General features: G+C 38.4%; 9 protein-coding genes across 9 annotated transcripts; 2 read left to right on the top strand and 7 right to left on the bottom strand.

Annotated features, from left to right (window-relative positions):
- Positions 1-92: 92 nt before the first annotated feature.
- CBG00459 lies at positions 93-903 on the bottom strand (the record flags this gene model as incomplete). Its single annotated transcript, XM_002632385.1, has 3 exons — positions 93-446; positions 499-761; positions 810-903. 3 exons carry the CDS (start codon positions 901-903, stop codon positions 93-95), a joined length of 711 nt encoding a protein of 236 aa, XP_002632431.1.
- A 2294-nt stretch (positions 904-3197) lies between these two features.
- Positions 3198-5816, bottom strand: Cbr-sucg-1 (the record flags this gene model as incomplete). The annotated part of the gene is made up of 6 exons (XM_002632384.1): positions 3198-3574; positions 3618-3690; positions 3769-4044; positions 4099-4342; positions 4387-4492; positions 5645-5816. 6 exons carry the CDS (start codon positions 5814-5816, stop codon positions 3198-3200), a joined length of 1248 nt encoding a protein of 415 aa, XP_002632430.1.
- A 266-nt stretch (positions 5817-6082) lies between these two features.
- Cbr-hsp-1 lies at positions 6083-8309 on the bottom strand (the record flags this gene model as incomplete). The annotated part of the gene is made up of 4 exons (XM_045244764.1): positions 6083-6328; positions 6368-7096; positions 7239-8026; positions 8105-8309. 4 exons carry the CDS (start codon positions 8307-8309, stop codon positions 6083-6085), a joined length of 1968 nt encoding a protein of 655 aa, XP_045091580.1.
- Positions 8310-10848: 2539 nt separating this feature from the next.
- On the bottom strand, positions 10849-11411 carry Cbr-clec-196 (the record flags this gene model as incomplete). The annotated part of the gene is made up of 3 exons (XM_002632382.2): positions 10849-11023; positions 11083-11287; positions 11339-11411. 3 exons carry the CDS (start codon positions 11409-11411, stop codon positions 10849-10851), a joined length of 453 nt encoding a protein of 150 aa, XP_002632428.2.
- A 192-nt stretch (positions 11412-11603) lies between these two features.
- Positions 11604-12549, bottom strand: CBG00455 (the record flags this gene model as incomplete). The annotated part of the gene is made up of 6 exons (XM_045244763.1): positions 11604-11707; positions 11758-11982; positions 12048-12111; positions 12161-12318; positions 12368-12409; positions 12459-12549. The coding sequence occupies 6 exons, from the start codon at positions 12547-12549 to the stop codon at positions 11604-11606; spliced, it is 684 nt and encodes a 227-aa protein (XP_045091579.1).
- A 1460-nt stretch (positions 12550-14009) lies between these two features.
- On the bottom strand, positions 14010-16405 carry Cbr-atgp-1 (the record flags this gene model as incomplete). The annotated part of the gene is made up of 6 exons (XM_045244762.1): positions 14010-14402; positions 14448-14750; positions 14930-15104; positions 15152-15804; positions 16040-16273; positions 16322-16405. The coding sequence occupies 6 exons, from the start codon at positions 16403-16405 to the stop codon at positions 14010-14012; spliced, it is 1842 nt and encodes a 613-aa protein (XP_045091578.1).
- A 2662-nt stretch (positions 16406-19067) lies between these two features.
- CBG00453 lies at positions 19068-20247 on the top strand (the record flags this gene model as incomplete). Its single annotated transcript, XM_002632379.2, has 3 exons — positions 19068-19070; positions 19713-20060; positions 20140-20247. 3 exons carry the CDS (start codon positions 19068-19070, stop codon positions 20245-20247), a joined length of 459 nt encoding a protein of 152 aa, XP_002632425.2.
- A 65-nt stretch (positions 20248-20312) lies between these two features.
- On the bottom strand, positions 20313-21577 carry CBG00452 (the record flags this gene model as incomplete). The annotated part of the gene is made up of 5 exons (XM_002632378.1): positions 20313-20419; positions 20465-20771; positions 20815-20959; positions 21002-21306; positions 21407-21577. 5 exons carry the CDS (start codon positions 21575-21577, stop codon positions 20313-20315), a joined length of 1035 nt encoding a protein of 344 aa, XP_002632424.1.
- Positions 21578-22120: 543 nt separating this feature from the next.
- On the top strand, positions 22121-25759 carry Cbr-snf-9 (the record flags this gene model as incomplete). The annotated part of the gene is made up of 12 exons (XM_002632377.1): positions 22121-22282; positions 22331-22418; positions 22468-22842; positions 22891-22984; positions 23032-23173; positions 23218-23331; positions 23375-23494; positions 23541-23906; positions 23951-24050; positions 25097-25227; positions 25278-25352; positions 25397-25759. 12 exons carry the CDS (start codon positions 22121-22123, stop codon positions 25757-25759), a joined length of 2130 nt encoding a protein of 709 aa, XP_002632423.1.
- Between the last annotated feature and the right edge of the window lie 1355 nt (positions 25760-27114).

Here is a 27114-nt window from a genome sequence, read left to right as displayed (position 1 = left end):
ATCCAAATCTGACTTCAAGTCAGATTTCCGATATTTGACTTGAAGCCAATTCTTTTAAAAAATTTGAATTCAAGTTAGTTAGGCACAAGTTATTACTCTCGTCCGAAATCAATGCACGTTGCGGCCGAAAATTTACTCAAAATCGCAGATTTCTCAGCCGCCACGTGCATTGACTTCGGACAAGAGTAATAGTTAGGGCAAGTGAAATAAGTGACCTCTTGTTCCGCTGTTTCTTGATGATTTCTGGCGGAAAGACGATGCAATGTGAGTAGCGCTTCCCGTTCTTCCACTTTGGTAATGTCCACAACTTCCAGCTCCGTTTCTTCGTTGAAGAAGGTCACGTGATAACAGGAGAGCAGCTTCACATCCGACTTCCACAACACTATTTCATCGGCGTTTTTGAGTCTTCTCTCAGCAATCAAAATTTTCTTTCCGTTCAGTACAATCTGAAAACATCACAATTAATACCAATTCTGATTTCAAGTCAAATTTAATTACCATCTCAGAAACTGAACTAGACGTACGAAAAATAATTGATAACTTTGGACTGATCGATACACCATTTGGATCCAGTACATGTTCATTAGTGACCGCATCCACGATAATTCGACCTCTGCCTTTACGAATCATTGTCAATGGACTTTCGCTGGGAATGACAAAGGTTTCAGCATGTCCTAAGTTTCCGAGCCATTCCAAGGTTGGCTCAGTTTCCGATTGCACAACAATTGAGATCAGCTGTCCGGGAACAAATAATCCGGAGACTGTAAAATAAAGAGAATGATGGTGGAAAAAAGAAAACACATGCTCACTTTTCCCATTTTTTAGGTAATCACGAATGAGATTTTTGTGGTCAAGGTTGTTAGCTTTTTCAGTGAGTGGGTTAAAGAGAAATACCATCTCCATAATGCCTGGAAAAAACAAATTACGCAGGTTCAAGTTATCTGACTTTAAGGCAAATTTCAGCAACGTAAAGGGGGGGGGGTGGGGTTCAATCTGACTTGAAGTCAGATTGAATATCGGGATTAAGATTTTGGTGCAACTAAAATTTGACTTGAACTGAAATCAGTTTTAGTCAAACTAAAATGAGAGTACACGAAACGAAAATAAATGAGGTGTGAACACAATAGCGCGGACGAGCAAAAAAAAAGAAACGACCTCCTCCCAGCAAGACAAATGGCACGAATGACTGAAGCAGAGCAGAAATGGCAAGTCTCCGCCCCTTTACCGTATGATGGGTCTCACCACGAAAACGCGTATCTAACTAATAACTGACGTGGCACCTAAAATCTGATTCAAACTACAAATTTGAGTTGAGCTGAAATTTCGAGTTGAACTGAAATATCGAGTTGACTTGTTATATTCATTGAAAAGCAATCATAGCCGTTGCTAGCGCCTCTTGAAATCTGACTTCAAGTCAGAATTGAAAACTTAAAATCATATCCTCATCTGGCAAATCATCAGTCGTCGACGAACGCGAGTTCTCTTTTTCATAAACAGGTTGAGAACAGAACACAAGAATTAAAAAATATAATTTATTGAAATGGGGTTAGTAAAGTTCTACAATTAAGTTGAAAAACAAAAACAAAAACAGTTCCATACAGAAAAGTTGGGTTAGAAAAAACGATAAAGAAGAAACTGAAATTCGTGGTTGTTTTCTTGCGTGGTTGTTTTCCTAAGCTCATCGTCTCCTTACAGTGGTGATTGAAGCATCCGTCATTCTCTGAATGAAATTTTTGAGTCTCGTCTGACCTGATTTCAAGTCAGATATGCAAACCTGCGTGTAATCAGAAGATTACAAAGGGGGGATCGATCTGACTTCAAGTCAGATTAAGCAAAAGGATTCAAATTGGTGCAACTAAAATTTGAGTTGAACTGAAATCAGTTTTAGTCAAACTAAAATGGGACGAATGCAACTACTACCCTCCCAAAATGCTACCCTGCGCCTCGACTCAGGTATCCTAGCTCTAAGCCTAAGCCTAAGCCTAAGCCTAAGCCTAAGCCTAAGCCTAAGCCTAAGCCTAAGCCTAAGCCTAAGCCTAAGCCTAAGCCTAAGCATCCTAATCTAACTAGACGACATGCGAATCTACCTAGGCGATATGCGAATCTAGCTAGCCGGCTTGCCGATCTAAAGCGGTTGCGTTAGAACATAGAATTAGCTAGTTTAGATTTGGTTAACTTCTAATTAGACGTGAAACGATTTCCCTGAGTACGGGGTATTTTCTTGTTCCGTTTTATGTTGAACAGTAACATTAGAAATCTTGTGCGAATTTTGTTAATTCTTCCTCGAACGACGAAAATTGAAAGCGTGCAGTAAATAAATGATCATCGACTCTATTTGAAATTCCCGCGCGCAACGACACTCCGTTATTCGGCGGAATAGGAATGACAACCACAGGAGCAGGAATATATTAAATCTCTCGAAATGACCCTAGTTGATATTTGTATTTTTAAATTTTTTACTAAATTTTCTAAAGTGTTCAATTTATTGTTTTTTAGCCAAATTTTTTGAATTTGGCGCCAAAAAGCGGGTGTCCCAGAGGAAGGGAAACATGGGGTTTTTGCCTAACTAGTAAGCCTATAATTTTAAGCAAAAACAAAAATACTTGAAAAAAAATTTAACCAAAAATGTGCGATTTTCACTGATTTCCCCCAATTTCGGTACTTTTTCGGCTAAAATTTTTTTCCAGCGCCCAAGTGTATATGTAGGTTTTCCAATGCGATTAATTATTGATGACTCTTCATTAGGCTCTGATTTGTTCACTTTTTCGATCCGACGTCCTATAAATCGCAAAAATTGAAACTGCAAATGTGGTCGACGAAATCAGTATGTAAAACTTCAGATTCTTAGTAAGTGAACATCACATAAGGGACTGCTTTGTCTTTATAATTTTTGAAAAATATTTCACATAACGGGAGAGTCGCTCGTAAAAAATTTTCCATTATCTCACTAGGCACCCGCACACAACAGGGTTTTACCATTCGTTTCAGGGTGTGTACTCAGGCCCTCTATAAGTTTTTTGTCACTTTGAGCGGCCTTGCTGACCATTTAGGCAAAATAGGAAGATCAACCAAAAATTTTAGTTATCAAAAATACATTGGAAAACAACTACGGAATCATTCTAAAAAACTGTGGAAGACACAAAAGATGAGAAAAAAAAGGAAGAAGCTAAAGCTAAAACGGAAATTTCAAACGACTATTATTTGGGAAGTGATTCGACAGCCTTCGCGGCGGCCTCATCCAGGTTGTTAGCTGTGAGAATCTTGAGTCCAGATTTCTTCATAATTTGCTTAGCAGCGTCCACATTTGTTCCTTCCAAACGGACAACCATCGGCACTTTCAGTCCAATCTTATTCACAGCGTTGACAACTCCATTCGCAATTGTGGCACAATTAACGATCCCTCCAAAAATATTGATGAGAACGCATTTGACACGTGGATCCGATGTGATTATCCTCACTGCATTGAATACGGCGTCTTCAGTGACAGCTCCTCCTACGTCGAGAAAGTTCGCTGGTTCGCCGCCGTGCAATTTGATCAAGTCCATGGTGGCCATAGCTAGGCCAGCTCCGTTAACTGAAAACAAATCTAATAACAATGAACGTTGGCAACCTCCAACCGAGACAAGCAATGTTGCCGTCCATTCCGATGTAGTTGAGATTGAATTGATGAGCGTCTACTTCTCGTGGATCCTGAAATAAACATTTTCAAAATAACAGTGAGGGCCAAGATATTATTCCAGTCCAAAAGACTCAGCGTCAAACACTTACATGCTCTTCGAATGTCTCATAAGCAAAGATGTCTTTCTGTCTGTATGAAGCACTATCATCAAAGTTCATCTTGGCGTCAACACAGAAGACACGACCATCGGCAGTTTCCACCAATGGATTAATCTCCACTTGTGTTGCATCGACGGCGATAAACAGATCGTAGAGCCGTTTGATTTCTGTGGCCGCAGCGCCTAGAAGTTTTCCTTCAAACTGAAGTTCCTTGGCGATTTTAAGAGATTGAGCCTCAGTCATTCCCATTTGAATATCGATTGGTGTCTGGAATAATTTCACTCTCACTCTCTCTTTTGCGATTAATTTTAAACAGTCTACTTTGAAAATTCTATCTGGAGTCTTCTCAGCAACAGCTTCAATATCCATCCCACCATCCGGAGAGGCAACTACTACTGGTCCATTTGATTCGCGATCCATAAGAACGGCCAGATATGTTTCCCTTTTGATATCGACACCTTCAGCGATCATTACTTTATCGACACGAACTCCGTCTTCGGTGGTCTGCTTCGTCACCAAACGCTTCCCGATCATCTCGTCGATCGCGTCAAGAGCTTCTTTCTTTCTAGAAAATGTGAAGGATCGTAAAATTTCAATAAGGAATCTTACTCTTTTGTAATATAAACACCTCCGATCCCTTTGGTGCCATCAATGAATTTTCCTTTACCTCGACCACCTGCCAGAATTTGAGCCTTGACAACGTATTCATGATTACCTGAAGAAAATAATATTCAAACATATATGCTAAAGAAATATTTGTCTAGAAATCTCCCCGTCGTCGCCCGTTCCGGTTTAAGAGGCGGCGCAGTGGAAACAGTTCCCCATAAGTCCTCAAATACTAAAGAATGTCGAAGATTTTAATAGAACGTTATCGTATTTTTTCTTTGTGAATACCGTATAAAGGGAGTCCCACGGAAATGAACTCGCCCGAAAATGAACTCGCCACAGAAATGAATTTGCCGAAAATGAACTCGCCAAAAATGAACTAGCGAAAAATGAACTTGCCCGAAAATGAACTCGCCCGAATATGAACTCGCCCGAATATGAACTCGCCCGAAAATGAACTCGTTCGTGGCCGCCATAATTGAAAGCATTACGCCCGTAGGCTGAAAAATATTCGATTTTTTATTTAAGTCATTTATGTATAGACAAATAATGAAGAAAAAGTTTGAAAAACGAACGAAAACGAAGATTTTTCCCCACCACGAACGAGTTCATTTTCGGGCGAGTTCATATTGGGCGAGTTCATTTTCGGGCAAGTTCATTTTTGACGAGTTCATATTCGGGCGAGTTCATCTTTGGCGAGTTCATTTTCGGCAAGTTCATTTCCGCCGAGTTCATTTCTGTGGCGAGTTCATTTTCGACTGAGTTCATTTCCGAAAAGTTCATTTCCGGGGGACTCCCCGTATAAAGTGTGAAACACCAAATTTATGTCAGAAAACTCCCACGAAAAAATGTTTCGCTTTTACCGCTTTTTGTCGGATTAAAAAAAGTGACACCTGAAAATCTCGGAGACGGCGCTCGTGTCGATTTACGAGGGAGCGGAGCAAAACGGATACTGTAGATAACAAATTTATTTATGTGAATTTAGTGGGATTTTCTGAGCAAAATTTTGATTTCTTGGTCTAAAAATGATCGTTAGCATCTCTAGAATCTATTTTTCAGCAAAAAACTAAACTCAAACGCGAAAGCAGCTCGAGCGAGCCGAAATTCTGAAATATTACGTTTTGCCGCACTTTTTCGTAGATCAAAAAAGCAAGTTTTCAAATTCTCAGGTGTCACTTTTTTTAATTCGACAGTACATCACATTCGAGGAATCTTTCAAAACAAATTTTTCAGATTTTTTTTTATAATACTGAATACTAACCAAACGACATCCATTTTTCTTCTGCTTCTTTTCTGTTGGCCGCGACAACAAACTTTTGGACACTGCATCCGTGCTTCTCTAGAATCTCTTTACTTTGGAATTCCTGAAGATTGAGGAAACGGCGCTGAGCTTTTGCACCCGTTTTGGACAGTCTAACAACAGCACGCAACATACTCGTCTAGAAAATTGAGTTGACAAACTGACGTGACGCTCGACCATTATTCAATGTTTTGTATACGATAAGTGATTAAGAACTGGATCCAGTTCACCAACTGAAACCTAGTTGAGAAACAAAGCAAACAATAAATATTTAATTTTATTGGTTCACCCTTACAGGTGAATAACGATTGGGTGACAGGGGGCAAAAAGATCGGTAATATAGGGGTTTGGGGGGAAAAGTTTGGGATAAAAACCGAGATCAAAAAAGAAGATAAATAATTAGTCGACCTCCTCGATCGTTGGTCCTCCGGCTCCTCCAGCGGCTCCAGGGGCGGCTCCTGGTGGGGCACCTCCAGCGCTCTGGTAGAGTTTGGAAATGATTGGGTTGGCGAGTTGTTCCAAGTCCTTTTGTTGGTGTTCAAACTCTTCCTTTTCGGCTGTCTGATTGCTGTCAAGCCACTTAAGAATCTCGTCACACTTGTCCTCGACCTTCTTCTTGTCTTCTGGACTGATCTTGTCCTTGAGCTAAAAAAAGCAATTTAAAATCATACATATCGATAATGCACTAACCTTCTCGTCTTCAATAGTCTGCTTAAGGTTGAATGCGTAAGACTCAAGTCCGTTTTTGGCTCCAATGCGCTCCTTTTGGGCCTCGTCATCAGCCTTGTACTTTTCAGCTTCATTGACCATGCGCTCGATGTCGTCCTTAGAAAGTCTTCCTTTGTCATTGGTGATGGTGATCTTGTTTTGCTTTCCTGTGGACTTATCCGTGGCGGAGACATTAAGGATTCCGTTGGCATCAATGTCGAAGGTAACCTCAATTTGTGGAACTCCTCGTGGTGCTGGTGGGATTCCAGAAAGTTCGAACTTTCCGAGCAAATTGTTGTCCTTGGTCATGGCACGCTCTCCTTCATAAACCTGGATCAAAACTCCTGGTTGGTTGTCAGAGTAGGTTGTGAAAGTCTGAGCGGTCTTGGTTGGGATTGTGGTGTTTCTCTTGATGAGAGCAGTCATGACTCCTCCAGCAGTCTCGATACCAAGAGAAAGTGGAGCAACGTCGAGAAGAAGAAGATCTTGAACAGCCTCCGACTTATCTCCGGAGAGAATAGCAGCTTGGACAGCGGCTCCGTAGGCAACAGCTTCGTCTGGGTTGATAGACTTGTTGAGTTCCTTTCCGGAGAAAAGGTCAGAAAGAAGTTTCTGGACCTTTGGAATACGAGTCGATCCTCCTACAAGAACGATGTCGTGGACCTGAAATATGCAATTTTCGTTTTGAAGAAATTGTTCGGACGACTAAGAAAGTGACAACGCACCGAAAGCGAACACTAGGGTTATGTCCTTATAGTATATCCTCATATTATATCGGCATACACTACAGAAACTGAAGCCGGAACAGTAGAGGTTGAGAAAATAAGCTATTAATTCAGCTACTTACTTGACTCTTGTCCATCTTGGCGTCACGAAGAGACTTCTCGACTGGGTCCATGGTGGATCTGAAGAGATCAGCGCAAAGCTCCTCAAAACGAGCACGAGTGATGTTGGTGTAGAAATCGATTCCTTCGAATAGAGAATCAATCTCGATCGAAGCCTGGGAAGACGACGAAAGAGTTCTCTTTGCGCGCTCGCAAGCAGTACGAAGACGACGAAGAGCACGTGGATTGGAAGCAAGGTCCTTCTTGTGCTTGCGCTTGAACTCAGCGACGAAGTGGTTAACCATGCGGTTGTCGAAGTCTTCTCCTCCAAGATGAGTGTCTCCAGCGGTAGACTTGACCTCGAAAATTCCATCCTCAATAGTGAGAATAGAGACATCGAAAGTACCACCTCCAAGATCGAAAATGAGAACGTTGCGTTCTCCAGCTCCCTTCTTGTCGAGTCCGTAGGCGATAGCGGCAGCAGTTGGCTCGTTGATGATACGAAGAACGTTGAGTCCGGAGATAGCTCCGGCATCCTTGGTAGCTTGACGCTGCGAATCGTTGAAGTAGGCTGGTACGGTGATAACGGCGTCCTTGACGGTGCTTCCGAGGAAAGCCTCGGCGGTTTCCTTCATCTTCAGCAGAACCATGGAGGAGATTTCTTCTGGAGTGAAGATTTTGGTCTCTCCCTTGTACTCGACCTGGACCTTTGGTTTTGCTCCCTCAGCAGAGATAACTTTGAATGGCCAATGCTTCATGTCGGATTGAACAGCTGGATCGTCAAACTTGCGTCCGATAAGACGTTTTGCGTCTGAAAAAACAGTTATGAAGAATACCAGCTTGTTAAGAAAGCCAGCGTTTCTATGCTCCAAGAGAGCATACTACTTACCGAAGACAGTGTTGTGTGGATTCATGGCGACTTGATTTTTGGCAGCATCTCCGATGAGACGTTCAGAGTCGGTGAAAGCAACGTACGATGGAGTGGTTCTGTTTCCTTGATCGTTAGCAATGATCTCGACCTTTCCGTGTTGAAAAACTCCGACACAGGAGTAAGTGGTTCCGAGATCGATTCCAACTGCGTTGTGCTTACTCATTTTACTGAAAAAAAATAACGTCGAGAGGAAAAATGGGTTGCAAAAAGCAAAAAAAAGTGAGCGAAACGAACAAGATCGAAATAAAATTTCAAACTATTTTTGAAAAAAAAAACGAAGTAGAAGATAACGGAAATGTAGCAAAAAATCTGGGAAAAAAACAATTTTAAGACAGTATTTTGGTGAAATTCAAAATTTTCTGATAAAATTGGGTTCTTAACTTCCTAACAACTAGAAATTACTTTAAAACAATGAAACGGAGCATAAATTGAGAGGGTTCGACGACCGAAAAGGGTAGAGAATTGAGATGGAAAGGAAGAGATCGCTACGCAAAGAATGTTCGCGACAAAAAGAGGAGGAAAGAGCGCGCACCATTAATGCGCAGTGTATTCGCCCAAGAGAAAACGTTGCAGTCACAACAAAATTATATACTCAGGAAGCAACAATAAAGGGATCAAAATATTTTTTAATTTTTTTGTGAAACAACAACAAGTGGGGTTCTTGATTTTTGGGCGGAGCGCCTGGGGGGTCTGGAAGGTTCGCGGTGGGACGAGCTCACTGCCTGCGCCTACATTTCTCTAGTGGTCTCTCGCAAGTCTAGTTTTCAAGTTGGGATCGAATTGTTCTTGAATGGAGCATTCTTGCCGAAAAAGAAATTATGGCTATTGTCGGATTAAAAAAAAAACCTGAGAATTTGAAAACTTTCGCTTTTTTTGGTCTACGAAAAAGCGCGGAAAAAATGTAATATTTCAGACTTTCGCCTCGTTCAAGCAATTTTCGCAATAAAGTTTGCTTTTTCGATGAGAAACAGATTCTAAAAATGCTAGAGATTATTTTCATACCAAGAAATCTAAATTTTGTCCAGAAAATCTCACTAAATTCACAGAAATAAGTTTGGTTTACTACTGTAGTGATTTTTGGTCAAGGCCTCGAAAATCGACAGGGAAGCCGCCCCCGAAATTTTCCAGGTCCCGGTTTGTTTAATTCGACAATAAAAAGCTTGAATGAAGTGATGGAGACGTTAGCGGTCAAATAACAAGTCTAATTCGTACTTTACTAAAATTTCGGTCTTTTCCGATTAGAGCGCATATTGTCAAATTGAAAAAAGTGGGACCTGGAAAATTTCGCGGGCGGCTTCCCGGTCAATTTTCGAGGCTTTGCCCCAGAAACACTATGGTAGTAAACGAAACTTATTTCTGTGAATTTAGTGGGATTTTCTGAACAAAATTTAGATTTCTTGGTAGGAAAATGATCGCTAGCATCTTTAGAATCTGTTTTTCGTCGGAAAACCGAACTTACAAGGGAATGTCGTTCAGAAAGCTCTTCAGAATTTTCTCTAAATTGGCTCACATATAGAATCGAGTATGGGCTTTTACGTAGTCTCTACCTGCAAAAATCGCTGAAACTCGAGAAAAATCGATCTGAAATTATAGCATTTCCACCAGTCTCGTCGCCTCCCTTCTCCTCCCCTTTCTTCACTGCATTACGTGCAAGAGTGAAACATGCCTCGGTAGCCTACTGGCTAGCAGGGAGGATCACGAAAGCACACATGCAGGTTCGGGTCCTCGTTCTTTTTTTTTTTTTTTCAAACTTAAAAAGTCGTTTTCGAGGGGTTTGGCAAATGGGAAACACTTTTTTGAACATTTTCTATTATCTGCAATGATTTTCGAATCATTTCAAAAAAACATTTTTTTTGAAAAAAATCACCAAAGAGTCCCACACACTTTCTTTGACTAATTTTTGAAAATTTTTCCAGAAGTGCAAAAAAGAATTTCAAACGTTCAGAATGGATAAAAACATCATTCTCACAAAATTTGGTAGCCCGATTTGGCCTGTGAGCTCTGATAATTCTCAAAATATGATTATTGCTCAATTTTTCAAAAGTCGTAATTACTCAAATATTGCTCAAAATCGACTGAAAAGTACAAAAAAAAAGAAAATTTCATCAGTGCGTGATTTAAATAAAGTGAGCCAATTTAGAGAAAATTCTGAAGAGCTTTCTGAACGGCATTCCCTTGTTAATTGCGAAAGTAGCTTGAACGAGGCGAAAATCTGAAATATTAGGTTTTTGCAGCACCTTTTCGTAGATCAAAAAAGCTACGCCTTTCAAATTTTCAGGTCCCACTTTTTTAATTCGACATTAGAGACGCACACTTATGCAATCTATTTTCAATCAGTTTATAAAGGAGAACTCGTTTCTGGAAGTTTCTCATTTGTCATCGAGTGTTTCATCATCTTCCTCAGTTCTACACTTTTCGCGAATCTTCGTTGATTTGTGATTCATGTGTTTTCTCTTGATAACAGGCACCACTCCGGTCACTAACCTCTACTTCGTGAACACACAAACCATTTTTTCATGAAATGAAAAAAAATCGGAGCTCGTATTTCTACACCGGGATGCAAAAGAATTGTCGTTCCTCTATGGAGTTAGAATGCTCCTGGTAAATACAAAAACGAGAAGACAATAGCTCATACATTTCTTCATAAGAACAAAAATAATTAACACAATTAATAATCTTCGTAGCATTATTCTGAAAGAATATCAATTCACCCATTGATGGAACGAGTCGAGGGACTTTTCGCAAATTGAGTGAAAGCGAGATGTACATGGATAGTAGTAATTATAACTTTTGGCAGGAGATGAATAGAACGCGATGCAAGTAGCGACAGAGTTCTTCCCGTTGATTTTCTCTTCGAATGGTTCGTGAAGCCATTCTCTGTAATGGCAATAATTATGAATTGGGTGTTAGCAAAATGTTCAAGTCTAGTAACTCACAATTCTTCTTCAATTTCCGCATTGATCCAAGTGAAGTAGTAGTCCGGAAATAGATTTCTAATCGCTTCAAGCTCGAAGGAGTTTTCAAAAGTGAAGAGCGTTGCATCTTCTCTTTTACAGTTCTTAACTGCTTCCTCGAAGTTCAGAATATCTGGTTGGCGGGTGTAGCAGGTATTATCATACTGGAGCCACCCTTTCGGACAAGCTGTAACAGTCAACTGGTTGTTAAATAATTTTTTCTTTCAACTGAACTTACTTTTCAGTCCGAAATTCCTATAACAGGTAGCACCAGTCGCTGAAAGTGTCACTAAAAACAATAAGTAGATCATTGTCCGACAATGAAACGAATGACCAAATCACTACATTCCCATGCCCTTTTATAGTGGTTATGCACTAGATTAGATTAGATAAAGTTGTGTTATCTCGTTCGTTAGTTACCTTATGATTGATGGGTTATAAAAAAATAGATAAAATCAACTTCATTTGAATGTGGGATAAGTCGGTGGGAATCCGAAAACATATTAAAGTTCTAAACGAGATCCGGAATGTGAATAGAATGAATCTTGCAGAGACATCTTGCGTGGGCGTGGTACAGGTTGAATTGTGTTACTGATCACACTTGGACCTGAAAAACAAATTCGAATTTATTACAAAACCAATTTTTAAAAAACGTACCGGTCAACGAACTAAGTTCTGGAATTTTTGGTGGTTTTTTGAGAGCCAATGCGAAACCAAGGCAACAAAGACACAACTGATCAAACACCAAAACCATTCCTAAAAGATAGGGCCATCGTATTTGACATAGACCCAATTGGTATTTCCGTGATTCGCAGATTTCTCGGACGCGTGGGTTTTCCCAGCCGTATGGGTAAATGATGCAACCAGCTAGCATAAACGCGACTGAAAATCATTAGGTTTTTTTTTCATGACATTAAGGTCAATTGATATAGGTAACTGAAACTAACATGCGAAGAAATGAAGCCAAGAACACAATATGAATGCATGACGATCACGAAGAAGTACAAGAAGCTGAAAAAAACGTTATTGGTTTAGAAACAAATATAAAGACTAAGTTTACCAAAATCGAGAAGATGGCTAAGAAGCTGAGAACAGTAGCAGCTAATACCAAAAATGCAGAAATTTCAAACCACATGCTTAATGGACGAACTCTGAAAAACAGATTTTCATCACTTAATGCTATTTTCTTTCTACCGGAACAGGCTCCAGGGACATTCACTGGTACCACAGTAGTCATATAGTCCAAAGTATCCTCCTTCATCATTACCAATCCACGTGGGATGTATCAATGCGAGAGTTTGGAGTACAGCTAACAAAGTATTGGAGGATCATTGAAATGAACTGTTGGTTTCACTTACTTGTACATAATCCACACAGAACCCAAATCGCACCCACAACTCTCCAATTCCGAGTATATATCGAATGATAAGACAACGAGAACTGCTGCATTAGAAACCGTTTTCAAATTTTCAAATGTCCACCTTTCTTTTGTTTGTGGTTGTGATTACTGTGTGTCGGAATAAAACAAGATTACGGTGTTGAAGCATGTCGAAACAAAGGGAGAGACAAATATGGGTATGGAACGAAAAAGGTGAGAAGTGGTTCGTGACAAGAAGATTGCTAAAAAGTGCCGATAAAAAAGTGGTGGAAAGAAAACATCTAGAATTCAGTAGTTGAAGGAAGCAATGGGTTGAATCGACATTAAGTTTCTAAATCATAGATTCTTTGATAATATACAAAAACAATCACTTCAAACTGTTTTAGAAGGATATTTGAAAATTTTCAAAATCAAAAAAGATGACAATTCAATAAATTCATCTCAATCCCTAATTTTCTCTATAATTTACGAATTCAAATGTAACTAGTTTCTTAAAACTATGTTTCGAAATATGGACATCGAAATTTATCTTGAGACTACTAATCTCAATTATAATAGTTTTTATTCAGGTCATATTTAATTTTGATGAAGTGTTGGATTGAAGAATCGGGGATGGAATCGAATTTCTTCGATGAAAGATGGTCAACACACATTGGGGGGAGCAAAAAGAATACAGTTTTGGACACCTTTTCTCAGACGGGCGGGGATGGTTGACCGCCCGTAGAAAGAGATGGTCAACGAAAAGGAAGCTTTTGTTTATTTGAGTGCTGATGGAATGAATTGAAATTACGATACGCCTTTAGGGGATTGATAAAATCGAAGAGATAGAGTATCTGCTTTCGTTGAGGTTGACATATTGAACCTGGACAAATAATCTGATCCTGTGAGAACCTTTTCAATTAAAATACGAATGTTTTGAAACATTTATACCGTAAAACCTGTTTTAGAAGGGTCCCGAAGAGCTTGGAAAAATATTAGCTCATCCCCTCTAATAGAAGAGCCCTCCTCAAAATGTTTTATGCAAAAATCAAACATTTCCGTACATTTTTCCAATGAGAAATATTCCGTATATGAAAATATTTTATATACTCTAATAGAAAGGCCCTCTGAAGGTGCCTTGGAACAATAGATAAGCCGGCTCTTCTAATACAGGTTATACGGCATGTTCTTCTATATTGTGTAGATTTTTATCCTCAGAATTGCAGGAATACTCTAAAACTATGATTCAAAAATCTCTCAATGTTTTGCCACGAAAATCTTTTATTCCGAGTGAAAAATACATACGAAATAGGAATCTGACGATCTACTTTCCATCGCGAATGCTTGGCACGAGCGCCAGTTCTTCAATTTCGTGGGGATCTTCTTCTTTGCAGAAAACTCGAATTTGGAAACAGTTTATTTCAGACGAAATTCAGTAAGCTTATAAAATTTTTAATGTAATAAGGAACATCAGGTGATCGAAAGGATCATAAACAATGAGTGCAGTTTCCAATAGAAAATAAGATAAAATGGGACATTTCAGAGATAATTGTTACAACTTCAGAAGAACAGCTTGCTTTGGTGGGAGTACAAGGGGTGATTTGATGAAGTCGTAATGTTCACGGATTTTATAATCGGTGACATTGTTGGTTGTAACAGAGATTTCAGCCTTTGCCATGTCCTTATTTGTCGGAAGCAATTTGGAAGCTGGGGCAACAGTGAAGTCGACTTTTTGTTCAATTTCTCCGAAATTCAGGGCGACAACAAAAGCGGATCCGATAGCGGTGTTGTTTTCGTGTCGTACATAACGGGAGAACAAAATCACATCATTATTGATCAGCTCATCGCGAACAGTTTCTCCAACAATGAGAGCTTCATCACGTTGACGGAGTTTCGCTAATTTGCGATAGGTTTTGAGAGGAGAGTCAGCGATATCAAACTGGCTCTAAAAGAAATTATATGAAAGAAAAATCGATCGAGATATTATTACATTGTAGTTATCCATCTCCAACTTGTCATCGCTCTCTGGGAAAAATATAGGCACATCATTTCCACTGAATCCATGATGATTGTTTGAGGTCGGGTACCATTGCATAACCCCCATTTGCTTGAAATCTCCATTCTTACTCATAGCATCCTTCAAACCGTATTCTTGTCCATAATACACAGATACAGCACCAGGAAGAGTGAGTTGGAGGAACGAGAGCAAATGAGCGGCGGACGATTCAAAACGAGAAGCAAGTCGAGAAGATTCCGAGTTAGAAAATTGCCAGTGTGGCGTGTATTTGGCGACCTGAAAGAAAAACGAGGTTGTTCAGATTAATTTTTCATATCCTATCTCACTCTATGGCAATTCGTCTATCACAACCACATACAGATCTCTAAAAAATATGGCTACCATAAACTTACAGGTTTTCGATATTTATCCACCTGAACTCATTTATTACCACTCGTATTTTTTTAATTTCTCACCTCGTGTCTCTGGTAAGCACCATTGAGGGCATCATGGACACATTTTGCTACATGTGGCTCACATTTCTTCTCGTCCAAGTTAGCGAACGAGTTATCGATAACATAGTGTAAGAGTCCCGTTTCGGTAGCCTTGACGTGCAAATCTTCAACGTCCTTCAGAGAGGAGAACAGAACGCTGAAAGTATTTGTATTTTACGATTGTCTTCGGAAGAAAAAAGTTACATTTTTTTGTCAGCTAAATCTTCTCTTGATTCAACGTAAATTTGAACGGACTTCGTTAGTTCTTCTAGAACCTTCACAGCTTCATCATGACTTGGTTTTCCTTTAGCATCTACAGCTAATTGACTGATATGGTCAATATGGAAGCCATCTACTCCTAAATCCAAGAATTTCTCGATGGCTCTATTGATAGTTGCCTTGACATCCGCATTCTTCCAATTCAAAACTGGATTTTGGCTTGTTGGATAACCTAGATACTTGATGTTGTTTGCGCCGTGGAATGGGTAGAAGTTAGTCTCATTGAATCCGGGATCCGCTGGTCTTGCGATAACGAACTTCGCTTTATCTCTGTTTTCAAACCATGGATGTGCTATGTCAACTGTAGAAACTGGCATATCCATTACGAGATACATCGCTCTGTTGTGAACAGTATCGATTAGTTCCTTGAATTGTTCTTCGGTTCCGAAGCGTTCATCAACTGCAGCATGATCGACGACATCGTATGAGTTGAAGTATTCATCTTTTGTGATTTTTATAACTGGAGTTGGGTAGACTGTTGTCACACCAATCTTACGAAGGAAGTCAATTTTCTGGGAGATTCCGGCGAAATCTCCGACGCCGTCGCTGTCAGAGTCGTAGAATGTAGCGGTGAGGAGCTGAAAGAAATTCAATTCATTCTTCATTCGTATAATCTCTCTTTGACTAGTGGTTTCGAATAATAATGAACCGTTTGTGAAAGAGAAGAAGGATAAATGATTAATTGTCGAGATAAACAGTTGACAGGCGAGTGAACGAGGTCATCAACATTGGAGGATAAAGAGGACTAATCCGTCAGAGTATGTCGTTTGGGATGGAACGGGATCACGACGTTCAACAATTAAGAAATCTTACCTGGTACGAAACTTTGGTTTGCCACCAGTCTGGCTTCTGTTTCTCGGCGCATTTCGGAGAGAGAACAACGATTGCGATAGCAATTCCGAACATCAAAATCCATGCTAGCCAGAAAAGAGCAAAGAGAACAGTTCTGACAGGCTTCCAGAAAGGGTCATTTCTATACTTTTCAAGTTGTTCCTTAGTAAGACCAATTGGTTTCGGTTCGAGCTCAAAGTTGACTACTTCGGCATTCTGAAAATTAATCAAATTTTAGACAGCCGAATACTTCTCGAGTAATACTTTGTCAAAGGTGGCAATATCTCCGCTGTTAGATCCCCCGAAATTGTTACCTTCTTCGGCGATGAGGACGTCCTTTGTGGCCATCCTGAAAATAGATAGTTTACTGCGAGAAAGCAAAGTTTTTAAAAGCAAATAGCAAATATTCAGTATGAAAAAGAAAGCAGTCAGCCGGCTGTCAGGAAGAAACGAAAAACGGGCGGACGAAGTGTAAGAGAAAAAGGGCGGAGACAGAGAACATTGCTGCGTCTCTTCACTTCGAATGATGATTTTCCATTCAGATTTCATCACACATTAAATGTGTAGGAAGGAAAAGAAGGGCGCTGTAGATTATCTAAAAGAAAGAAAGGGCACCCATTCGGAATGATATAGTGGCGAATAAAAGAAAAGGAACAAATTGAATGATGGGAGAATGAGAATAGATGGATGATTTACTCGATTCAAATTTACGAAAGACAGAGAGACGCAGCGGGAGAACATTCAATTTTACATGGAACTGGTGGGGCTTTATTAAGAAGTTTTCGGTCCGATACGAATTTCTAGAATTTCTTCCTGTTTTTTCAAAGAAAAAGTCTAATAGTAAGCTTGTGCTACGTGACTATCTACTAAAGTTGGGTTTTAAAGTGAAACAATAATTTTTTTTCTCTCGAACAAACACCCTTCCGATTTTTTTCGGTCGAACAAACACAAACTCTATCAATTAATAGCAATGCGTCGCACATAACAACTGTCGATCATCATTTATTTTTGTAATGCAATTTGACCACAATATTTCGTCAGTCATCGACATAATAGCATGGAATCTGAGTGCCAGAATAGCTTTTTCATTTCTAGACTGCAGTGCGAAAACTTGCGCAAAGTAGTGATGACAAAACGAGGGAAAAATATATTATAAGGTGCTGAGCATGACAAATACAAAACATTTATAACTAAAAAACAAAAAATCTAGCTTGAAAATCATAGAAAAGCACAACAAATCAAGATTATTGAATAAGAAGTCTCTCAAGCTACAGTAGATTTTTGAAGGAACAACTGCTGTTTTTCATAATCGTCGCGAAACCAATGAAATGTTTGAAGATTTATACGGTAGAGATCTTCTACTTTACAATTTGTAAGTTGTAAATTTCAAAACAAAACATGTTAAACAAAAATTTAAAAAAAAACCTAGAACTAATAGGGTGATTCATATAGCAAAATTATGTTTTGAAATGCATGCATAAAAGTTTCGAGTAAAACGCCGCGTATTTCTATATTTACCTTTTCAGTTACATCCCGAGAAACTTTGTTGAAATTTTTAACTGAAATATATACGTATCGCGACACTGAATATTGCATAAGATTTCGGTGACATCGAGATGCATTTCAATACATGATTTCGCTAAATGAACAACCTGAAGAACTAAAAAAGTATATCAAAATCACATCTGAAAAATTATCATAACAAACAAAACCATTTTTCAAAACAAAAATCGTTCCTTTCTCAAGGTTCCGCAGTCTCCCAAAAATACTGATATTAATAATCAGGGAAAGAGGTGCGAATGGTAAAAAGTAAATACCAAAGGTTTTAATGTGACCCAGTGCTCACATATTTGCGTTTCGTTAGGTGGTGGCAATGCTACCTGCGCAATGTGCAGCTCTGGGAAGCACACACACAGAAACGTAAAGCGTTTGTAAATTTGATATATTTGAACAAGTGCATAGAAGCTGCGAAGAAAGGTATACGCTTCATTAAATTAGGAGAGAAAAGAAATTCACACGAGTGTTTATTAGCTGTAATTCTATAATATGAACACAGGGCAGCATTTCCGATTGTAGACGAAAGAGGAGGAAACTAACACAGAGATTATGTGCCAACGTCTATACGGACCATTAATCATGTGGGAAGTACGCGAAGAGATCGGGAAAAGAGAAAAGGAAGAGCGGATTAGAAGAGGAAGAACTGGGAAACCGATAGAATCGAGAAAGCAACAAAGAATTAGTTAGAGTTGTGTGGATCCCACGAAGAGAAGTTTCCAAATACAATTATTTCAATTTTTAGCTTCAAAAATGTTATGACTGGGTTGATAATATTATAGACATACCGTCGATTTCTCACTTCCGGGCTAAAACTCTTGGCTCCCGAAAATTCGAAAAATCTAAAAAATCAAAAACTCAGAAGTTCTGAATATCAGAATGTCCGAATTGGGAAGTTCGGAAAATAAAAAACCCGTAATTCAGGAAAGAAGAAATATCAGAAATTCAGAACTTCACTGAATCAAAATTACAAAAATCTAGATATTGAGAAATTCATAAATTCGGGAGTTATCAAGTTCAAAAATTCTTAAATTCAAAAATTTAATTAAAAAATCAAGAATCAATCAGGGACTCAATTTAGTTTTCCAGCAATTCGAAAGTTCAGGCATCTGGAAATTTCCAAAAATTTAAATTTTTAGAATTTCCAAAATATTCCCAGTTTCGCATTTTGGAAATTCTAAAATTTGAAAACTCAGTAACTTTGAGAACTAGATTTGTAAAAATTAGAATTAGAGCTTAATTATCACATTCGTGTGAATTTGAAGAAACTGTGATAACCGTACACCAATTAAATGACATTGAATCAGACAAACGACAGAGTATATTTGTCATAATCTCGACTTAAGTATATGAATCAGAGAGTGACCGCCTCAGTGCTGCCACCAGATTTGGAGTAGTAATCTGTCAACAAACACTTGACCATAAAAGGGTGACTCTCCCAGAAAAGAACAATAATATGGTAAGTGTTTGCACTTGACCGTTCATTCAGTGTAGTGTAACGTTTCTTCAGGCATAAGATAAAAGTTTTTTCAAAAATTTTATACAATTTCTGTAAATACTTTGGATGAGAAGTACGTTTGTGGTACTAAAAGAGCAATTTTAGTGTTTTTTTTTGCCTTTATAATATATTGGTACCAGTCGGCTACGCCGCGATCTCCACCGACTTCAGCTGGTTTGAAGGTATTTGGTAGCTTTAGAAAAACTTACTGTTAGAGTTTGAGAATTTCCCCTCTTTCAATTTTTTTTGAATGTAGAAACTTTCAAATGCTTTTAAGTTTTATTTTTCCTTCTCTTTCGATTCTAGAACGGTCTAGAACATTCTGGAAACGCTTTAAAATCAGTCCTATCTAAAGTCGGCTAACTATTTCATGAATCAAATTCACATGGAAAGTTTTGTGAAACCACCTAGAAACCCAACTACAAGATTTGTTTCAATTTCATAGATATTCTACGCGAAATTTGTCATCATATGAGTTTCAAACGAAAAGGTTTACTTCTAAAAAAATCATTATTTACCATCTAGTGTGCATAATTCTTCTTTCTGGAAGTTCAAAAAAGTAAGACTGTCTATATTTCGTTTCAAGCTTGAAAAAAATTCCAGACTTTCGATTTCTTGAAGTCTGGAAAAATGACGGCAAAGAATAGTAAAAGTAAAAACACCACTAAAAGAGACGGTGAAAAGAAAACAAAACTAGCAAAAAATACGACGACCAAAAAAAGGAATTCGACGTTGACAATGTCAAAGTATCAAACATCGACTGATCAGAAAGAAAATGAGAAAGAAAAAAAGAGGGATGATAAGAAAAATAAGGAAGAAAGAAAAGAGCCACCAAAGAAGGAACCTCCAAACAAAGAAGTTCCAAAAGAAACTGCAAAGGAACATTCGAATGAACAGTCAAAAGATCCACCGAAAAAAATTGATGGGCGGGCGGAAGAAGAAACTAATAAGGTAAATTAGGTCTTCGAAAAAAATTAAATAATGTCAAGCAAAAAATTAATAACTGTTTGAAAATGCGATTTTTTCTCAGCAAAACGAGCCAAGTGGAATGGATGTGGTTGTGAAGGAAGACGGAAAGAAGACAAAAATGGACGACGGATACGAAGACTTTGGCCCCGGCGCTCAGCAGAACAATTGAACTTGAAGATAAATAAATAATTTTATTACTGTATCTTTTAAAATAAATTTTAAGTGTCAAAAGAATCAATTGATTGTTTGTGAGAATGATCTTGGACCATTATTGTGAATGGTGGATGTTTGGTTTGTTCTGTATTTGTTTTTCGGGCGGCATAGAAGACTGCGAAACAGTTCTGAAAATTTTTTTTGAGAAAATTTAAACAATGATTTAGATTTACGAATCGTAGCGTTTCGGTAGTTTTTTATGATTAAAATATTTGGTAGAGGGTCAATAGCTGGATATAATGCAATGGTTGATGCTACAAATGAACTAGCAAAATCAAAATCCAAATCAAGCATTGGACAGAGAAAGTAAACTGTAATTGGCATGTGCATAAGGAATAACGGAATTGCTGTTTGCATGACCAATGCATAGAATAGCTGAACTTGAAGATTATTTGCTGCATTTGATGCAATCGATAGTTGTTTTGCAAGACGGAGATAACAGAGAGCCCCAAATCCGAAGACACACCCCATTGAAGAAATCTAAAATGAAAATGCAGATGCTGTACTTCTAAAGCTGTCCTACCACCATAAACCACATTTGCGCAACTCCAATCCAAGCTGGTGTATTAAAATGACTTGTGAGATTCCTCTTTTCTTGGTTGTAAAACTTCGCACCAATGTAACTGATATTCTCTATCCCAACTCCAACAGTTTCCATTATCAGATTTCTAGAAAAATTGTGTTTTGTTAACAGTATCTCGTTTTCCAACCTGGTATAGTCATCCATTTGAGTATTAGGCCAAAACCAGACTCTAACGACCGTTGACCACCACATTCCAGTAATAATTGGAATGAAAAAAAGAATGCTAAATTTACATCCAGAAGTGTATTTCTCGCCAAAATTAGTGGCTATTGAACCATAACGATAAACAAAATGCGAAGCGAAAAGAGCCATAGAGGCACCAAAAATTGCGGTATAGATAAGGACAATCCATGAGGAATTGTCGGAAGTAAGGAGAGAATCAGGATGGTTCACACGAAATACGATGAATGCACAACCGACAGAGTGGGCAATCGGAAAATTATGAAGTTAAACAAATTCGATTATTAAAAAAGTAAAGAAGTAATGCCGCTCATGTAAGCAATTGTGCGATCCCTAAAAAAATTAAACTCACTATCTCCGCCGGCAGGTCAAATAGTCCCCAGAAAATTTCGAAGCAAGTTGTGTACAACATAAGCCATTTGTATTTTCCAGTTAGTTTAGGAGAACGGGCTAAAATAAGCCAAACGAGAAATGAATTGAGTATAAATGAGATTATGGTACAAATTAGTTGATAGATGCTCATGTGAAATACTGAAGCTTTGTTCAAAGATAGAATGGAATTTGAGAACTCGAATGAGAAGAAGAATGGGAAGTAAGTAGAAGAAGGGAAAGAAAATAGAAAGGCTGTAATCAGATGATATTTCTGAAATAAAGGCAGTGATTATCTCCCTCGAGATTGAAGTAGATGATTTCATTTAATTGTTGATCTGAAATGTCTTGTCTGGTGTCCTTTCCTAATAATGATTCATTCAACAAGTATGCTGCCAAAGATCATAAAGACCATAATCAGCAAGAGTACAGTATGCACGTTCTAAATTTATTCTCGAAGAACATCTCTTTTCCCATTCCTGAGTTTCCCATTTTCTGGGTTTCTTGTCATTCAGCTATCTTTATGAAAATTCTAAAAAATTACCACGTTTTACTTTATATCTTTTATTCATTTTCTTTTATTTCTATACCTTTCTCTACTCGATTCCTGGCACATAAAAGTACACCAGTCTATTGTCAAAGAGCAATTCGTGTGATTATATTCCGAAAGTTGTCGTGAAGAATAGAAGCAAAGAGCATGTCTTCTGAAGGTCTGACGTCACCGACTCAGAGAAGAACTCCCACTGATTCGTCAACTGTCGAGGATCAGAGAATCGCCACCGCTATTGAGAAAGATACGAGTTCTAGAGAAATTGAAGTAAACGAAATTGATCCGTGTAGAGGAGCATGGGGAAATCAAGTTTGGACTCAATCTGAAATCTTGCTTTAACAACTATTTTTTTTTCAGCTGGAGTTTCTGCTATCAACATTAGGTATGGCTGTTGGTCTGGGAAACATTTGGAGATTCCCAACAAGAGCATTCAATAATGGAGGAAGTGAGCTTATTACAAATCAAAAAAAAATTGACAAGATGTGTTTTTTCAGGTGCTTTTCTGGTTCCTTATATCTGCTGTGCTCTTTTGTTTGGCCTTCCTGCTGTCTATTTGGAATTCCTTCTTGGTCAATACCATCGAACAACCGCCCCAATTATTTTTCGACGCTTTGCTCCGATTCTTCAAGGAGTCGGCTGGATGGCAGTCACTGTCTCATCACTTGTCGCAATCTATTATATCATCATTATCGGATGGAGTACTGTTTATATGGCAGCTATTATGATGGGGGATACTGAAAGATGGAATAAGTGTGACAATGCATGGAATAAGTTGGAAACATGTCTGGAAAGTGGAATACAGTTATGCAAACATTTCAATAGTACAGGAAATGAGACGATACCAAGCTGGGCGAATTTGAGTTTGCCAAGTAAGGACTAGGTCTTCATTGAAAGATATCTTCAAAATATGTTTCTAGATCGGGGTGAATTTTTTGTTTGGTTGAACTCCACATGTTATGACAAAGTAGACATTCCGCCAGGAGCAATGCCCGCCACAGAGCAATATTTCTTGTGATTCGAGATGTTTTTTTCATGATGTTTATTATTCAAGATTTCAGTGAATACGTCGTCAAGCCATCTTCGGGTTTTCTTGATTTCAATCATATGAATCCAAATTCGTTTATTGGTATGAATATCTGCTGGCTTATAGTCGCTTTGATTCTTTGGAAAGGTGTGGATTACATGGGAAAGGCTTCATACGTAAGGAACACTTGTGTCCAGCATAAGTTGGTTTTGATGTTCAGGTCATTGTCACTCTCCCCTATTTCATCATCATCTTGTTGTTTTTTCGTGGAATTACCTTGGAAGGGGCAGAAGACGGGTTAGAGTTTTATTTGGGACAACCGGATTGGTCCAAGGTACAACGTTATCAACTGCATCTATTAAAAAAACAAATTTCAGGTTTTCGAAGCAAAAACATGGGGAGAAGCTTTGAAACAGTTGTGCTTCAGTCTGGGAATCGGATATGGTGGCCTGATTGGAATGTCATCATTCAGTAAACACGATAATAACTGTTTCAGAGTAAAAACGAGAATTTTCGTACGAAAAAGTACTCAGTGATTTTTAGGACGCGTTGATTGTGATAATTGGAGACACTGTGATGTCAATAGTGGGTGGTGCGGCAGTGTTCTCAACTCTCGGCTTTTTGGCACATCAAAGAGGAACTACAGTCCCCAATGTGGTTCAAGACGGATTCTCTCTTGCGTTCGTGGCGTTTCCTGAAGCACTAGGCAAGATGCCTCTACCAGAATTGTGGTCGTTTCTTTTTTTCATTATGCTCTTCTTTCTGGGAATCTCGACCGAAGTAGCATATGTTAATGTGTTCTGCTCTTCAATTTGCGATCAATTTGTAAGCTTGAGAAAAAAGAAATGGATGGTTGTAGTAGGATGGTGTTTAATGTTGTATTGCATTGGAATTGTTATGGTCACTGATGTACGATTCATTTACAATGCTTGGATAAATTATTTCATTCTCAGGGTGGTTTCTATTGGTTCATTATGTTTGATGAGTACGCTGCTGGAGTATCATCTTGCTGTGCTGTCACTGCTGAAGTTCTACTTGTTGCTTACGTTTACGGTATTTCTAGGCTTTCTCTTTGATAAAAACCAGCCGATTTCCGCCGCCTGTCGGCGGCTACGATCTCCTGGCTTCACTAAAAGCGTTTGAATCTCCAAATCGGAGAGAATCAGAAGACGAAGTTTTAGTTGATTGTGTTGTCAACTTTCATAAACTGGAGGGACAGTCTGGTTATGCGCCTCCGGGGCTAAACCTTCTGGCTCCGCTTACAACAGCCTTAACCGATTGAGTTTGGGCTTGGACAGATAAATCAGAAATGTAGATCAGAAATGTGTCTTAGTTGATACACGAACTGTTCAAAATTTCCAAATTTTCAGAACTAATAATTTTTCTGAATTCCCGAATATCTTGAAAGTTGACAACTTATAATTTTTTCAGAAGTTTCGAAATACAGGAGTCCTGAATTTTCGGAACTGCGATTCTAGAACTCAAAGATTTTTCTATTAGAATACTTCATTTCAGAACTCATAATTTCTGAAAATTTGTATTTTCGAGTTCCCGTTTTTCCAATTTTCCGAATTTCTGCATTAGAATTTTAGAATTTCAGAATAAAACGAAAATGTTTGAAGCATAGGAAAGGTTAGAAATTTCGCATTTTCGAAAAAAAATAATCAAATTTCGTGAATCTCTGAAATTCAGTTTTTGAGAAGTTAGGGGATTCAGAAAGTCAGAATTTTAAAGTTTACTGAACTTTTTCTTTCTCTCTTCTTTCAAAACTAAGGCTAAGTAATTATTTCCACAAAATCACCTTTTTGTCAGATATAACGTGGATAAGAAAAAAAGAGGGGGTTGGGCGGGAATGACGTAAATATTATTTTTGAAAGATTTGCACTGTAGAAATAGAAGAACGTCTCCAGAAGGCGTCAAACTAAAAATTTCGAAACATAAAATAGACGGGCATCATTTCGCTGCTATTTCGGATCATCTGTGAAAATTTGAAAATTTTCGGTCTACTGGGGACTTCGCTAGGGTCGTGGAACCGGGAACAAACGGACACACAGACAGAATTTGGTGATTGTTAATAGTAAAGATGACCTGAATTTCAGGAAGACGAAATCAGGTAGCTGATATGTTAGAACTGTTTGGACCAGCCAAAAACAAATTCACCAGTTGGTTGGGACCACATTCACCATATTTCGGATTCAATTGGATGTTCATTACACCAACTTTAGGATCAGTGAGTTTCGAATACTTTCTCAGAAAAAGTTATATTGAATTTTTTCCCAGGTTCTCATTATCTTGGCAAGCATCCGTTCATACCCATATCAAGACAAACCAGAAATATATCCTCTTGCTTTTGATGTATGAACAAACAAAAACTTTTAAAAATTGTTTATATTTTAAAGATTATCGGATGGATTGTGTGTCTACTCCCAATGGCAATGGTTCCTATTTTTGCTGTGTTCGCATACTTTGAATTCAAGAACAACGGGCACGATTTAAGAGGATTGTTCATGAAACAAAGACAACTGAAGTCCTACGCCAGAATTTACAAAAAAATGTCGTTGAAAGATCGTGTCAAACAGAAAATTCTACCAAATCGGGAACCATGGGACGAGAAACCGTCTGGATACAAGTTCAACGTAACTTCAGAAACCATGTCAACATCATTTGGAAATTCAGCAAGCTCCACTTATGGGGATACTTATGGGGATGATGCCAACTTATTGAACTCTGCATCTTTTTCCAGTCATAGTAAATCTCAATGATCTTGAATAATAGTGTTTTTATTTGGAATTGGGGGAAAAAATTGAAAAAGAGTTTATTGCAAATGTTCTGGGCAATTTGTAGTTTTTCCTTCTTTGCAATCAATTCTCTCCAAAGCGTCGTAGAACTCACTGAAAATGGAGATGTTGTTTTAAAATTAACTAACTTCATACGTATTGAGGCGGTATCCAGATTTAGTGGTGGTACCGTAGTAAGACTGAAAATTCGTCTTTCATGAATTTTGATACTCGAAGAAAAAACCTACAAACGCTCCAAGAAGGAGAAGAGCACAAACGACTGCTGTGGCCACAAGGGAGATCATGATTAGTGGCTGAGGTTCAACAGAATGGAAGCTTGAAAATTGGAAATATCTATGTGTCTCATTTTTCTTAGTTTCTTGGTATTTTTCTTGAGTCAGGTTTCATTTATAAAAACTTTGCGTGTTTCTGCGTTTCCAGCAGATTGTGGTGATGAAAAACCTAAAAATGAAGGATATCGCAAATTGAACTCAAGATCAGCAAACCAAGTATAAAAACCAAAATTCTTTTTTTTTTTTCGTTTCAGATGTATATTTTCAGCCTTCACAAACCATCCTGATCATAATGAAATTGTATAGAGATGTTACAGATAAGCAATAATTGTAACTGTTTGTATATTCATTCGGTCCTCCGTTCATTGGTTCGACTACTCAAATCGGTTTAACACCGAAAGCTACACGAATGAGCTCATATAATTGTTTTAGCTCTCTATCATTATTATGACTAAAGAATCAATAAACAACTCAAGTTCTTTTTTTTTCAAATATTAGGTTGAGCGAAAAGTCTTTGTAATTTTTTTTGGACCGTCATATCTCAGCTTTGATTTAACTTTTTATCATTCTGTTTTTCCTATAGTGTAGTACCAGCTGTGCACTCTTAAAAGATTTGTTAAAGTTACCGACGGCGTTCATAAAGACCGAGAATTCGCCCAGAGACCACCATGCTCTCAGGAGTGTTTTTTTTTGTTCGGGTTTCTCCAAGGTCACAAATGCAGCGTAGCTTGTCGTAAATTGTGTACAGTTCTAGGCCAAAACTATATGTCCTACACTACAATAAAGTTTTGGTTCAAAAGATTCTCCGAAGAGATCTACGATCTCGAAGGTCTGGCCTACCATGTGTTGATCTCAACGGGGATACCTCTAGAGCGCTAGAAGAAGAACCAAGAGCAACGTCACGCGAGCATGCAGCAAGTCTCAACCATCCTCACAGAACAATAATTGATCATCTTCACGAATCTGGAAGGGTACAAAAGTTTGGTCAACTCGCCCCTCCCGTTTTGACGGATTCACTAAAACCATTGCGTTGCGACTTGGCACATT

Source organism: Caenorhabditis briggsae, assembly GCF_000004555.2.
Source record: "Caenorhabditis briggsae complete genome, chrIV, whole genome shotgun sequence".
In the NCBI taxonomy this organism is placed as follows: domain Eukaryota; kingdom Metazoa; phylum Nematoda; class Chromadorea; order Rhabditida; family Rhabditidae; genus Caenorhabditis; species Caenorhabditis briggsae.
The sequence above is the reverse complement of the archived record's forward strand: the minus strand, read 5'-3'. Positions and strand labels throughout refer to the sequence as shown.